Source organism: Harpia harpyja, chromosome 1, assembly GCF_026419915.1.
Source record: "Harpia harpyja isolate bHarHar1 chromosome 1, bHarHar1 primary haplotype, whole genome shotgun sequence".
NCBI classification, from domain to species: Eukaryota; Metazoa; Chordata; class Aves; order Accipitriformes; family Accipitridae; genus Harpia; species Harpia harpyja.
This window is the reverse complement of record NC_068940.1, coordinates 57,807,855-57,823,439: the sequence shown is the minus strand read 5'-3', so window position 1 is coordinate 57,823,439 and position 15,585 is coordinate 57,807,855. Positions and strand designations below refer to the sequence as shown.

At 42.3% G+C, this 15,585-nt stretch overlaps 1 protein-coding gene across 8 annotated transcripts in view; it reads left to right on the top strand.

Annotated features, from left to right (window-relative positions):
- Positions 1 to 14,057, top strand: part of BLVRA (biliverdin reductase A) — a 43,685-nt gene extending 29,628 nt beyond the window's left edge. For 4 of the 8 annotated variants that reach the window (XM_052795581.1, XM_052795543.1, XM_052795610.1 and 1 more), the window contains exons 2-7: positions 1,555 to 1,686; positions 3,441 to 3,560; positions 4,194 to 4,291; positions 5,698 to 5,805; positions 6,552 to 6,723; positions 12,438 to 14,057. In XM_052795581.1, coding sequence (XP_052651541.1) covers positions 1,568 to 1,686; positions 3,441 to 3,560; positions 4,194 to 4,291; positions 5,698 to 5,805; positions 6,552 to 6,723; positions 12,438 to 12,711 — 891 coding nt within the window. In that variant the 5' untranslated portion in view covers positions 1,555 to 1,567 and the 3' untranslated portion in view covers positions 12,712 to 14,057. The other 4 variants (XM_052795590.1, XM_052795573.1, XM_052795563.1 and 1 more) reach the window with 4 other exon arrangements.
- Positions 14,058 to 15,585: the final 1,528 nt, after the last annotated feature.

Genomic DNA, 15,585 nt, shown 5'->3' with positions numbered 1-15,585 from the left:
TGGAACTGAAAATGGGTTGTGTGGTTATGTTACCCTCCTTTCCCCCTCTCTGCCTCTGCCCTATACATCTCTTTTCCCTGGTAAGCAGTGTCATCATGTTATACCCCAAATATTTGGTAATGGCATGTCACTGTAATCCCCCTAGAGAACTCTTCCAATGTCATTAATTTCTTCTTTTATATTAAACATGCTGCTGTGTGTTTTACCCTTGTACCCTTCTGGCATGTATAAAGTAAGCAGGGTTCAGCACCAACAGGAATATATACATAGGCAGGAGCTTATAGAAAAACAAAATCCAGACATGATGTGTGATTGGATTTCTTTTTTTCTTTGTGCCAGTTGATGTAATTTCTTAGCAGCTGTCAACCTCTAGCACTGTCAGAACAGTCATTTATGGCTGTGCTGCTGCACTGTGATCCCGTCAGACAAAAGGCACAAGGAGGAGTGAAGTAGGGTTGTCCATTTTTCCATTTAAGTTTCGGAAGGATTTGAAGGGCTGCAGCCAGGTAGTGGAAGCAATTGAAAGAGTTCACTCAGGTGAAGGGATCGGCAGCGCAGGAAGGAAGACACCGAAACAGAAGAAACAGGATTTGAAGGGATGCTGTTGGAGGATGGAAGGAAGAAAAAATGCAGAGGGGCTGACGGCTTGGTTTTAGGCCGTTTATCCTGTAAATCTTAAAATTACTTTACAAAGTGTTGCTAGTCCTCACGGTGGTGGAACAGTGCAAGTTTGAAAGGTTACACCAATTGCCCAGTGCTTCCGCAAATCAATAGCAAATCATAAAACCGAAAGAATTTATTACCAGTGGCCCAGCAGCCTGGCCAGTAAGCGCAATACCAGGCTTGTCCTCCGTATGATGCAATTGTGGCAGGAATGTGCTTTGGGGAGATGTAAATCTTGAGGACATGCCTGCTTGTCATTAAAGAGATGGCAGAGCTTTCTTCATGCATGGAAACGTCAAGCAAGCATCTTGACCAAATTATCAGATGGTTGGTTGCATCTTGACATTGTAGGAAGTGCCTGTGGTTACACGGGGGAAGAAAAGATGCTCTTTGCTTCCTGCCCCAAAGTATTCTGGCTATGCTACATTGCACTGTGAATGTCCATGTGGCAACCCAGGGCAGGCTGTGCTGCAGATGCTCAGGAAGTCAGCAGGGTTTATATAAAGCTCTGCTGGGTTTGCAGAACCTTTTGGCTCCTTTCCAGCGTGGAAGCAGTGATATAAATAGAAGAATGTCTCACTTTTGAAGTCTACCTTCTATTGACGGAAAGGAGGAATTTTGTGCTGGAGCTGTGATATAATAGCTGTTAAATACAAGCCTCAAGACCAGTCCTATGACAGGCTGAACCGCTTGACCATATTTCAATGGGATGCGAGTGAGCTCAGTAGCCTATAGCATCACATCTCTGTTAACTGCTTGCTGACATCTGAATAAGGTTTGGCTGTATGAAAGCAGGGTTCAAGAATAATCCATCCTCCCACCTCCCCTCCCAGCTGCTCCTCTCCCTGCTAAAAAGAAAAAAAAAAAATGTTGCTTTTTTTTTTCCTTCAGTCAGATTAACAAAATGTTTGGGACAGTGGTGGTTGGAGTTGGAATTGCTGGCTTAGCAAGAATCCGAGACTTGATGAATCCGATGCCTTCCAGCCCTTCTGAGCACCTGAAACTCTTTGGATTTGTATCCAGGTTAGAAATCTCATCTTGGCATGTTTAATATGTACACTGTAATGTTTCTTTCTTCTGGTGCACATGCCTTTCCGTGTGGAGGGCTATTATTTGAGGGGGGCAGAGGATGAATATCCAGAGTTTTATATTTCTTTTATAATTAAGGCTGTCTGAAAAGGGAAGGTTTATGCAAACATACCTGTCATTCTGAGTGGCAGCTAGGAAATGAGCACAGAAAGCTTTGTAAGAGGGAACAAATAGGTTACCTTCGTGAGATACCTTGCAGAAATGACTAAAATAAAAGCTGAGAGGCGTTCTTGCTGTAGGATCTGTGTGATAAAAAGGAATGCAATTCTGTCTGACTGAAATTTCCTATAGGTTTAGGATGGTACGGACAATAATTACACTAATGAGCTAATGTCTGCATGACATTTGTAGAAGTGTTTAAAAAAAAAAGGTTTAAGAAATTTTACAGAGTTTTAAAAAAGTTTTTTTTTTAAAAAAAACACGTGTTGTAAAGCTCCTAATATTACAACTTCATCATAAAATTCTGATTTTTTTTTTTTTTTCTTAAAAACCAGGTACTGAACCTGTAGATGTCTTTAAAGAAAATCCCATAATTTAGTACATACATTAAGGCTGGTTCTTAGAGAGCAAGAGTTTTTCTCACTAGCTTGGAGCTGTGGAAATTTAGTGTATACCTCCCGCTGAGCATTCCTGCTAGACTGTCTGCCCCATAACAGCAGGGCATAAAGGTTTTAAATAGTTAGGCAGTACATGTGTGGATCTCAGACTGTGAATTTATTTTTCCAGATATATTTAAATCATGCAGTCAGGGTTGTTCAAGACTGAAAGGACCTATTAGGTCACCCGGTTTATCTCCCTGCCAAATACACTCTTGGTTCCCTGATGCCTTTGCTAGCACTACAGCTAGCCTTGAACAACACTGAAGATAGGGTTTCCACTATTTCTGTTGAGAAACAGTGCTGTCGAAATGCACCGTTCACAAACAGCATGCTTGGATATGTTGCCTTGCTCTTTGCATTCCAATCACACACAAACATTACCTGTCTTTGCTTTCAAGTCCTGCTTGTGGCCTACCCTTATGCCCTCTGTCACCCATCCTAACATTGTCAAGGTGTCTGCTCCAGTCTTTACTGATGCAAAGAGCTTTTGGGGGGAGTGTGTGTGTTTCATTTTCAGGTGGAACTGTGCTCAGGGTGGTGGCCAAGAGAGCCTTCCCCTTAGCACTGACATGGTGTGTATGTTGCAAGGTGTGAGCCATCATAGCCAACCATCTGCTTTGTCCCTCTTCTGCTTGTCCCTTCTTGTACTTGTATGTGGTACTGCGAACTCAAGTGCTTTTGCCCATGTTGTCCAGCATGTTGGGGAGAAGTTCTCCCATAGGAGCACTGTCTTCCTTCAAGTCACTCTTTTAAAGTGGCTCTTTCATAATGGTGCTTATTAAAAAACAAAACATCAAAACTAAAAAAAGCAAAATCAAAAAGCACTTTACACTTCAATAGGAGGACGTCTTCTGTACTGATACCACCACCTACACACCGACCCATCTGTTTTGTTCTTTTGCGCACTCCACTTCTGTCTGTAAGTGCTCATGCCCTTCCTGGGTAACAAGCTGCCTCTGTTCTACCCTGGTTGAGCTCAGTGAGACAGTGGTCCATGGGAACAATTTCTAAGTGCTGTGGCACAATATGCAGTTGGGAAGAAAGGACTGTGACAGTTATGCTCTGGTTGTATTTATGCTAAATACTCAGGAGAAGTTTTGGCAATATTAATGAGGCCAAGCAGATTAGCCTGGAAGATGCTCTAAGAAGCAAAGAGATCCATGCAGCCTTCATCAGCACAGAGAACAGAAGCCATGAAGAAACCATCAGGTATTGTGAGGTGTTTTTTTTTTCCCCTTTTCCCACCCTTTCCCCTGTAATTTAGAAGCATAGAGGAGCTGTGTAAAGCTGTTGCAGGAGCAGATGTGGACGCTGGAGAAGAGACTGCCAGACTAGAAGCCCGAAGTGAATGATAGTGAGTTCCCCAGAGCACCCAATAAGCCCTGGAAGAGAGTAGGATTTAAGATGCATTCATTTCCCAAGTAATTCCAGTTGCGTACCTCTAGGCCTGTGTTTGATGGACAGGCATCTTAAAACAGGATTCAAAGCCTTTCCTTACAGTTTATATAGAGGAAGGGCACTCTGGTGCCCCACTCCAGCCACTCAAGTGTCTGGAAGTTAGAAATTGCAGTGCTCAATGCTGCAGCATTTTAGTGACTTGCTGTAGGTGAGTGAGGGAATTCTGTGGAAAAAGGAGAATTAAACCCCAGCTGTCCTGGTGTTTAAATGTGTGATGTAGCCACCACACCATCCTTGCTAGGAGACTTGCCATTTATTTCTGTTACTCTGCATTGTGCATTTCTCCATATGGGGCTGACTGTGGGAATGAGAAGCAGTTTGTGCAGTGGAGAGAGATGATTATGATGATATACTTTTTAAAGACTGGTCTTGTATCCCTTTCAGAATGTTTTTAGAAGCTGGGAAACATGTCCTCGTTGAGTACCCCATGGCTTTGTCTGCAAAGGCAGCCCATGAACTCTGGGAGATGGCTGAACAGAAAGGTAACACATTTGTTCTCAAGGGTGTAAACAGTATTACCTATTGGGTAGCACCAAAGGTATCAAACTCAAAGGCAGGGCTGCAGTCTACTATTAATCATGACATACATGACACGCCTGTCTCGGAGATGTGTCAATCTAGGATTTAAGACGTGCTAATGGGAGAATAAACACACAAATGTTAATGCTAAGAGTAAGGTACGTTTGCTCTGACAAAAGCACTGGTCTCTGCTTGTGACACTGAGAATGCAGTTAGAGAAGGGAACTTACGTTGCAGTGATAGTAAAGCACTTCATGAGTGCAGCCATTGGACTTGTGCACTTCCCTGTCCTCTCTCTCCCTGAAAATAAAACGAAACAGCTCCCCTAGCTTCTAGCGTTTGTGGTGTACTGGTCACACACAGTTGCTCATGCTATCGTAGGCCAGCAAGGCATCCCTGTCTGAAAGACAGCTTGTCTCTAAGCAAAATCTCTTTATTTCTGGAAAGTGTGTGGTCCCATCTCTGCGGTGCCAAGGGTCAGAAGCTGGCAGTTCAGTTGAGGCCAGTGGGGATGTGTGGGGCTGCAAGGAAAAGAACAGTGCTGGGCAGGAGCAGAGTGCAAATCGTTTGGACAAGTTGCACTATTTATACCACTACTTCTTAAAAATTTCCTTTGTGACGTTTGTCCTAAAACACCGGAGGTATAGGATTTCTGCTTTGCTGTTTCCCTGTACCAATGCTACTTACTGCCTTGTTGCTCGCCAAATGGCTTCCCATTGAGCAGAATTTATGCCTCTTCTCTTGAAGCAGCAGCAGTTACTGTCAGCAGCCTAAACTGAATCTCCTGGAAACCTTCCAGAAAAACACATATTGAATGAGGACCACATTCAATGCGTATCGGATAGCCTCTATTCCAAAGTAGCCGTATTAATTGCAGTGGAGGGAGGTACTCTTTAACATATTTTTACAATCTGGGTCTGAGTATTATGCTATTTTTTCCCCTTCTTTTTCTTTCCTACTACCCTGGGAGGAAGAATGCAGAACAAGGAAATGTGGGGGGAAAGAGGCCAAGAATTAATCTGTCTTTTACTTTGAAGACTCATGTTTCAGCCTTAGTTGGGTATTGGGTTTCATTACAGAGTTTCTGTTAAACATAGTGGCTACTGTTCCTGTAGTCTCTATATTTGTTGTCTCCTGAAAATCCTTAACCCAGACTGGTGCCTCAGCGCAGGGCCCATGTTTGATTTTCTTCCTGACATCATTTTGCCAGCCATGCGTGAGAACATTTCTAAGTGAGTTCCCACTGGTGGCTGGTGAAGCCTTTACTCCTTAGACATGCATTTGATTCACACAGAAAGCTCTTATTTAATCTGCCCTGATTTTTGGTGTGTTGTTTGTTTTTTTGATTTTTTTTTTTTTTAAATGGCAGATAAAGTACTCCATGTGGAGCACATTGAACTTCTGACTGAAGAGTACAAGCAGCTGAAAAAAGAGGTGGCTGGGAAGGAGCTCGTGAAGGGAACATTGCATTTCACAGGTCAGTAGCTGTGAGGAAATCAAAGTCTGTCTGGATTTGTCTGCCTGCTCCACAGGGACGCCAGTCCTTCCAGGCTTCATTCAGTTCTTTGAGACAAAAGTCTGTCTATAAACTGACTAGAGACACAGGTATCATCAATTCTGGATATTTCCATGAAATTACAGAACTGTCTGGAAGGCACGTTTGCCTTAACAGTTGTCTTCTCTGGACTGTTGCTTTGCTAATCTCTTTCTGCTATCTGGTGAAGAATTCAAGCCCATGCCTTGTTGTACGGAGGAGGAAGCACTTCTTCATCCCTTCTGTACTTTGGTGGCAGTGACAAATTTCTCATTCATATTCATCTCAGAGAGGAGGATGAGCTCTGAGGAAGTGTCCCAATTTCTGATGGGGACCTTTAGTCTTCCATACTGGTGTTTGGCCCCAGAAGAGCTGGGGAGAGATTTTCGAGCCATTGTTTTCTCCCTGCTTTATTCCCTTGTCGAATCCACATATACTCTCCTGCCCTCAACATGTTCTGAAGGGTTTGTTGTATATGTACTTTGTGCAGCCTTCTCTGTCATAGCTCACCGACCGATTCATTTCAAGGTTGACCATGTTTGTTGACTGTCCTACTCAGTCCATCCACTCATGGCCTTTCTACACCTTGGTCTCTAAGCCTGCAAGACTGCAGTTTCTTCAGCCTTTCCTATGTGGAGGGCATTGTTCTGTTTCCTATTTCTCAAGACGTTCTGTTGCTGTCGTACCAGGTAGCGTCCTTGATGAAAGCAAAACAGGATTCCCAGCTTTCAGTGGAATTGCCCGACTGACTTGGCTAATTGACCTCTTTGGAGACCTCACTGTTACTTCTGCCACCAGAGAAAAGCAGAAGGATAAGAGTTATTCCAGAATGACTGTTCACTTTCAGACAGCAAACAAGAAGTGAGTAATGGCCGTGGCAGCAGATGAGCCAGGCTCCTCGGGTATTGTCTGCAGGAGTTCTGCATCCTCTTTTTCTCTTGCGGAAGCAAAAGGGTTGGATGCTGGCATGAAAGTGTACAAGAGAAACAGACCTGAAAGTGTGTTCTATAGTAATCACAGTAAAAAGAGACACCACCAAACAATGTCTGCTGAAGAGCACAAGAAGGTTTAAAAGCTCTTTTCTGATGTCTGAATGTAGGAATGGGCCCATAATGCATTTTGCCATGCCCAAGACTGAAAGACCCTTCTCTCGTACTCTGAAAAATTGTTCAGAGGCAGTATATTTTTTGTTTAGCATCAGACATTCTAACTGTACATTGAAAGCTAACCTTTCTTCAAAAGTTGAAAGTATATGACTGTTCGAAAAGGAAATGCACTAGTTATAATACTTACCTTACAGCACTATAATTCTTGTGCTAGTATGTAGTACTAGCTGGAGGTTAAGAGAAAATCACACATTTCGAGCAGAAGTATAATAAACTACTGAAAGGCCAACATGCAAAGTTTGCTCTTGACTAATGCCTAATCTGCAGTCCTGAAGTTTCCTTGATTTATCCTGAGTAGCACAACAGTCTGTTTCCCATTTCTTGTCTTTTTGCTTTTGTTGCATGAGTGTGTCAGACTGAGTGAGAATCCAGCAGCCAGGATTACTTGTCATTTTTTCTAATCATTGCACTATGACTTTCTTGCAGAAAACTCTTTTGATGATGCATTTTATAATAATGAGTTTGAGCTCCCTTTTATTAGATGATAACAATAGCCTTGCTATAAAATAGTATATTTTTAAATATTATGTGACAGTGAAGTAAGTCATCAGTGTTTCATACTGTGGATTGAGTACTCAACTTGGTCCAAAGTCTGGAAACTCTCCAGTTTGGTCATTGTGGGGCATCTGCATGGAGGTCATGTCCTTTCAGATAGGTTGAAGTTACTTATGATGACGGTTTCCTGCAACAGATGCAACTTGAGAATTGTCTGACATGAAAAGGTACAGAGAAGTTACCCAAGCTCTATGTATTTCCTAGGAGGTAGGAATGGTGATGGAACAATTTGTTCCTTTCTCTTCACTCCTATTTTCCTGTTTTCCACATAGCACGCTCTGCCTTTGAGACAGATGACCCCCTCATAGGCATATGACAAGAAGCATATGAGAAGACTAGGGAGAGCAGGGGAAAATAAGACCTCATGGGAGAATATTCTGGCCTAGCTTTGTTTGTAATAAATTACCATTTTGTTGCACCTGTACTGCTAGAATGCTTAAAACAAAACCCCAAGAAACACAACAACAACAACAAAAAAGAAAAAAACACCAAACAAGGATGCTTACTTCTTTAAGAATTTTAGATAAATGTTTAGTTAATAAAAGTAATAACCTAAAGGACTAGCTATTTGGAGAGTGAATAATCAGGGCTTATTTGAACTGTTCATTTCACTGCTGGTCTAGTTAAGCATTTTAGCAGCCAGTCCTACAAAGTCCACTGCAGTTTATTGTGGGATTAGCGTCTTGTCTTGGCAATCTTCCTCTCTCTTTAAATAAAACATCATTTCCAATTCCTTTTAAAATGCACTTGTGAGAGGACAGAACTCTGTATACAAACTCTGTTTACCCTTTTAGCAATCTGCCAGTAACACGAGTAGCTGTAAAGATCTATGTAGAGTGAGATTTTGAACTAATTCCAGCAGGTGGAACTAGCGGGTGGCTTAAACATTTCCCTGGCTGTCCTGTCTCCTAGGTAGTCCTTAGTCACTATATGTGATATTTGCTAGATACAGAACCATTTCTGGATTACTGTTTTTTTTCCTGCTCTACACCACTAACTGATACCTGTTTTTCTTAGCCCACTACTAACCTTTTGTATGGGTCAGTAAGTGTTTTGTCACCATAAGCGTTTTAATGACCTCAGGGACAGTCAGCTTTATGTCTCTGGGATAATTTATGCCGTCTGGAAAGTTACATAGCGTTCCTGTATTCTGTTCAGTGGTGGGGCTGTATTTCCTGCTGACCTTCCCCCATTGACGTCAGTGAAGTTACAGCAGTAGCGAATTTGGCCCACTCTCCATCAAGTGAAGTTATGGCCCGGCAGTCGTGGTGGTGGTGGTACAGCTCTAATTTGCCCAACCTTGATTTTGCTGAAGGATGGGAAAGGTCTGCATCTTTCCTGAGAGCAATCCCGTCCTTTTTGAAAGACACGATTACACTAACCTTGAGAAATCAGGTTAATTCAGCCTTGGAAAATACAGCAGCTGCAGAATGCAGCAGCCTGTGTTCTGCTTGTTAAGCAGGGATTTGTGCAAAGGCTATAGTCTGTCTCTGCTGCACAGCCCACACTGGCTGCTCATCTGTCCCTGGGTGGATTTTGGAGGTGTGTGTTAATGCCTGACGCCCAGCTATCTGAGAGATGACCTCTGCCTCTGTTGTGTTTCCAAGACAGTTGAGCTGACAGCCTCTCTGTGATAAAACATTGAGCAATCCAGGAAAAGCCAAACCTCTACTGACAGCACAGCTGGTTTGGGACTGCAGTTCCTGTCCCAGGATTACAGAGCTTGGATTCAGTAAATGTCAAAAATTAATTTTTTGTGTGAGCTGGAGAGATAACGATTTGGGCAATGTCTCTTTTGATGTTAACTAGGGGTAGCGTCTAATTGTCTAATTCCCACCCAAGGTAAGGTACCCCATTTTGAGTGCATAGTAAATAAAAAATATTGGCATTTTCAAAGTGTGAAAAAGATGATGTTTAAAAGAAATTCAAGACATTTTCTGAATGCGTATTCTGACAACCATTTGAAATGATGTTTTTATTGAGATCTAAGCTTACAAAATCTAAGATAGCTTCAAATTTAACATCCATAGAAAAATCACGTAGTGCATGATTTCTGCAGAAGTTGCTGTGTAAAATATTAAGCTCAGTGGACCCAGAATTCTTTCAAGCATGAAACCAGCTTAATTATTCTGCAGGTACAAAGGGTGTTCACTTCATTTTGGTTTACTGAGCTAGCATAGTCCAACTAGGGACACTCATTATTTGAGGAAACAGGGAATCAGAAAAGCAGAAACTCTCTTCCAATCTCTGAATAAAATGTAGCTAGGAGAGCTCAATCAGTCCGAAATCTGGAAAGACAGAATAACCATACAAAGTCAGGGTGGTTTCTTCACTGCAGATAGTGCTTGCTTTGTAAAAAGTCAGTATAAAAGTGGTTTGTTAGTGTTTGGTTAAACTTTCTTTTTCTTCTTTAACTGTCCAACATATTTAATGTGGCTTTATTCAGCTACTAGAAATGCTGGATTTGTTGCTTTTAAGTAAAACTACTAACACTGCTAAATAACTAACTACATCAATAGCCAGATAATACTTTGATGCAAATCTTTAATGAAAATGGGTAAACTATCTATTAAAAAAACAGCAGGCCTTCACAATTTTCTGACATAAAATAAAAACCCATTTCTTAAACTACAAAATTGCTTAAATAATGTGCAGACTTGCAGCATATATATCTTTATAGCAAGAAAGGGACTAATTTTAGTGTAGAAGTTGTTGTTAATTAAAAATTAATACATTTTGGTTACCAATCAAATAGAATCAACCTCTCTTTGGGAAAATAACTTAAAATCCAATTGCAGAAGAAGACAAATCTATTGGTAAACCCAACATTTTCCTGCTCACTGATCTAAGTCAGTCATTTTAATCACTTTCATTAAATTCTGCCTGCTCTGCATGATTGTGCTTCTGATTCAGTGGCTTCCTCAAGCTAGAGCAGAAGAAGGTATACACTTGAGCCTGATCATTGGTGTGCATCTGCTCTAGATCACCCCAGGGAGGTGACCCTGCATCGACACTGCCTGTCTTGGATCACGCTGCAGACTCCACGCTGTTACATGGTGGAGATCTTTGCCTATGCCTGCCCAGTGGATTCTTCATACCTGCCAACCTGAGATAAAGCAGCTTTGAGTAACAGTGGCTTGAGCCCTCTGTGGCTGTTTGCTATCATAAGAACATAAAACTGGCTCTGTTGAGTCAGACCAAAACCCAGCTTGCTCAGTGGCCTGCCTCTGACCGAGGTCAACAGCCAGCACCTCGGGGAAGGAGGATGAGAACACAGAAAAGACCGAGTGATATGGCCCTCAAGCATCCTTGTGGCCTGCAGTGACACATAGCCTTGGGACTTCCTGAAACGTACAGTGTCTTTGCATTTATTAGTCCTCTGAGGGTTTTTTCCGGTGCATTCTTGCAGGCTGTGATTTGGGTTTGGTTTTTTCCTCCAGTTGTTTTATTCTGTTCGGTCAGATTCATCTGGCCATGCTTAATTTGTAGGGTGTGTGTGTCCAGGTGAGCAGTATAGGTAAGTGAAGAATAATTGATACAATGATGTGAATATAGAAACTGGATCCTAAAGCATAAAAGATGAGAGGTGCAGAATCATTAAGCTGAGTGCTCTGCAGAATGTGTTCAGGGTAGACTGACAAGGACTTTCTTTCCAGATCTGATGATATTGAAGATTTAATGGGCAGTACTTGGAGACAGAATTTTTTCTTCCATGCTGTTGATGCCCTCATAATTTGTGAGTGGCAGACTAAAGTGGGCCATAAAGGACTGTGGAAGGGCCATCAATAACCAAGTAAGAAAAATAATGTGCACGCTCTAAACACAGGCAGTAGTGAGTGCTGATGAATGAGCTGCAGAAAGGTAATGGCACGGTTTAGGCAGTTGATGAAAGAGCAGGAAGGGAGGATTGTGGCTGTGGCTGGTGTTGAGCACCATTCCTAAAAGCCTCTGGCAGCATTTGCAGTGTTGGACCAGGGAGTCTCTTAAGACCCCTGAAGTGATGCAGCGTGTCCCATGGCTCCTCTTTCCTCAGCCAAGCTGGGAAGTTGGGGAGGAAGGTGCGAGGACTTGTGAGCTATGCCAGTCAATAGCCAACAGCACCAGTGCTTGGCCTGGAGATTGTGTCTATCACATTGGCATAAGATGGAACTTTGCCCTGATTAAGAAAGACCTGCCTGAGAGTCTATGTAGCTGAAACAGGCAAAATTGACATCTTCTGGTGTAATCTCTAGGATCAACTCAGTGCTCCCAGTAAAGAGGAAGAAACTTATTTGAAAAGTTCAGGGAGTACAGATACTTGTGTCTGCATGAGTGAACTTGCCGTCTGCCCAGCTCATCCTAAAGGGGTGGTGTTCAGTTCACGCAGTAGCACCTGGGTCGTCATTATGTACCTGAGTGACGTAAATTTATTCTTGCTGGAGGAATGACTAGACATTAAGGGCCTTGTGAATTTAGCTGTGATTGAATCATGCACAAAATATTTGGATGTTTAACTGCACTTTTCCTCCAAGTCCACAAACAAACAGATTAAGCTTCCCTCTTCCCTGTGAGATGGCTAGACATTGCTGGCTTCACTTTGTGCATAGGGAAGACAAAGCTAGAGAGAGCTTAGATAGTGTGCTGAAAGTCATGGCATGAAGCAGTGGCAGAGTTAAGACTATTACCCGGTATTCAACTCTGTAACCACAAGGCATGTTGGTCAGAACATGTTACCTGAATATGCAATGACTGAAATGTAAAAATGGTGCATTTATTAGGGCATTTTCTGTAAATGCTGAGAAAAAAGCATAAACTAGAACTGTTGATTCCATTTTTTCATAAATACTCTTCTTTTTCTCTCCTCCTCCACACTAGACCTCTGACTTGGATTGAAGAAAGGGGACCAGGGATGAGACGTGAAAAGAAAATCAACTTCTGTTTCACAAGTGGTTGCCTGGAGAACTTCCCTCAAGCCCCAAGGTCTGCTGTGGGCCTTTTCATGCAGGATCAGAACCTTTTTGCCAAAAAACTGCTGGGCCAGGTATCCAAGGAGGAGCTCGCTGCTGAGAAATGGCGAATTTTGCGGTGTCTTGACCTTGCCGAGGTGATCCAACAGCACTGTGAACAGCCAGAGAAAATCTGTTCCTGAGGTTGCTCTTAGGGAAGGAGGAACATGGCAGACAGGAAAGCTGTAGGGCTAGAGCTCATTGTTGCCGTCAAGCAGTTGCTATTTCTGTTTCATTACCTTCTTTTTGACTAGTTGAGAATCCTAGGCTCTCTGGGTGGGTGGAGAGCCTGGGCTATACCCCGTGCCTTCTGGTTTGTGCCAGAACAAAGGAACATTACCCTGCTCCGATGCATTGCCGTCCATCCAGGCAAATAGGACCCTAGCAGCAACAAGCTTTCCTGTGATTCAGTTGGAAATGTCCCTGAGAGCAGGTCCTGGAGGACTGCAAATACTAGATATGATTTTCCATCCTGAGGTTTTTTTTCCCCTCTAGATATGTCTGAAAATGAGTTGTGTCTCATTTAGTAGTACTCATGTAGTATTATCTAGAAAGAAGTATTAGCTAGAATGAAGTTCTAGGTGAGTTTTCCACCTCATTACTTGATCTGCAGAACTTGTGCCACCACAGTCCTGACCTTTTCTTCCAGATGCCCTGAAGTGTTCTGTGTGTTTGCTCTAATTGGTTGTTGTGCCTGTTTGGGATTTTTGTTGCTTTTTGGTTGTTGTTTTGTTTGTTTGTTTGTTTTCACATTGGAAACCATCTACTTTCAAATAGAATCTATATTGGTATCAGAATAGAAGAAATATCTTGGCTCTTGATAGATGCTATGTTGAGTTCACTCAATTTCTGTGGTGCCCTGGGCCAACATAGAAATCTTTTTCCAGCAGAGATTAGAACAGTGCATTAAACTAATGCATCGCCTGCCTGCTTTCTACTGAATCTAAAAATTTTTCTTTTTTTGTAGTGGAAGCAGCATATTATTGTCCTTCATTTGTGTTCTGTATCTAATTCAGGATATGAACAGATCACTGCTAAAAGTAATATACATCCTGCCTTTAAGAAAAAAAATAATTAATGCACTCCTGGAAACAGTGAAATTCATTAGAACTGGTGATAAAATTAGAATAGAACTATAGAAAATGGAGCAATTTGCAAATGTAGCCATGCGGTTATGGCGTATGACACCTGTGGGGATGGGTCTTTAGCATTTTACAGTAGTCCCAGGGTCATGTATGATGACATTATCACTTCCTTAAAGAAGCATTTTAGTTTTAGGAGAAGCCTAAACGGTGCACAAAACTATTAATAATTCCTCTGTTTGCCTTTTACTTTCTAATTACAGCATCTGTTGGTGCTATATTAATATAGCAGCAAACTTCAGTCTGTGCAGTTGTTCTTCCAAACACAGAACCATCATTTCTTTTCTACATTATCACTTGGGCAATTTTTTAATAAAGGAGCATAAATGTTGTGAATGTATACATAATTACAGCCAGTCAATATTGATGGAAAAAAGTCTTCCTTTGGGTAAATCATGTTCATTCAGGCAGTTCAGTTAGTTGGAAACAGGGAAGGAAAGACTGTGTATTTCTTCCCAAATCAGTCAGTTCTTAGGAGGAACTGTAGCTTGATATGTGAATGAATTCTATGTGTGAAATTTGTTTAAATCTACTTTATCTGTTAAAATCAGTGAAAACCCTCCTATTGACTTCAATGGATTGAAATCCTTGTGGGCTGGCAGCAGATTTGTGCAGGCAGATTGTGCACTTGTCCACCCAAATGGAGCATTCACAGGGACTTTACCAACGTGATGGACATTGCCTGGGCAGATCTGATGCTGTGTGAGGGGGGGAAAAAGTGGGTTTGTGGCAAAATGCAAAAAGTCCACCTGGGATCGGAATGAAATTAGAATCTGCTGTGTATATCTATCTGCTATGTATGACAGCACGAGAGGTGCTGTTTCTTGACAAACTCCTCAGCTGTGAATATGGGGTGAATACCACTTGTCTACATGCTAATTCACAATGAGTAGCTGGGGGGGGAGGGTGGGTAAAGGGAAGGGAGATTCACGCCTCCTATCTATAGGCATCAAAATTAGCCACCACGTCTCCCTGGGCGCGCTCTGCAGTTGCTGGCGAGAGCAGTATTCCTCTAAGAAATGGGGAATGAATTCACGGGAGCTCTGTAGAGCAGCAGTATAACATTGTGCAGTGAATCACCCTCTGGAGAAGCTTGTTTCTGTAGAGAGTGTCTGGGGAAATTAGCTGGTTAATTTGAGCTAGGAAGGCAGATGCCTAGAGCTGGATATCTTGTGTTCTTCTCCATCCCCCTCCCATTCCTCCCAGCTAACCTGCTTGCCTACTGCTGTCTGCCCTGCTCCTGGGAGCCAGCAGCATTCAAATGGCTTTTCCTTCAGCCCTGTGAATTTGCTGAGGCACTGCAATGGTTTGTATATGAGAGCTACTGGATGTCAAGCTTCAAACATACATATTGTTTAACCTTCAAACATACATATTGTTTAACCAGATGTCGAACTCACCAATAAAATATTGGAGCTCTTAATCATTCCTTTTAGTTCCTGTTGTCCTTCATTAGCAGTTCCCATTGCCTGTGCTGAAACTGGCTCTGTCCTGACCGGTTCTTTTCCCCCCTTTCACTTGTTGAGCCTTGTGAAATCCTGCCAGCGACTACAGGCTGTGATCCTATCCTAAAGCCCTCAGCTGTCTCCCTCTCCTGTTTCAAAGTTTTGAATACAAGTGTAGTGGGGTTTGTGACCTTATCTCAACTCGTGAGCCCTCCCACAAAATTCCTGCCCTTCTGGTCCCATCTGACTCCTGCCCAGGAGTACTGGCAAGTCTAAATCTCAGCTGTATGCTTTCAGTTTCCCATTCAACAACTGGTGTATTTGAGCAACCTTTTTGAATCTGCTAAGTAGAATCTGAAACAAGTATTGAAATGGGTTTTCTTGTGGTTTTAATAAACTGCTTTACCATAGCAGAAATACTATCAGAAGA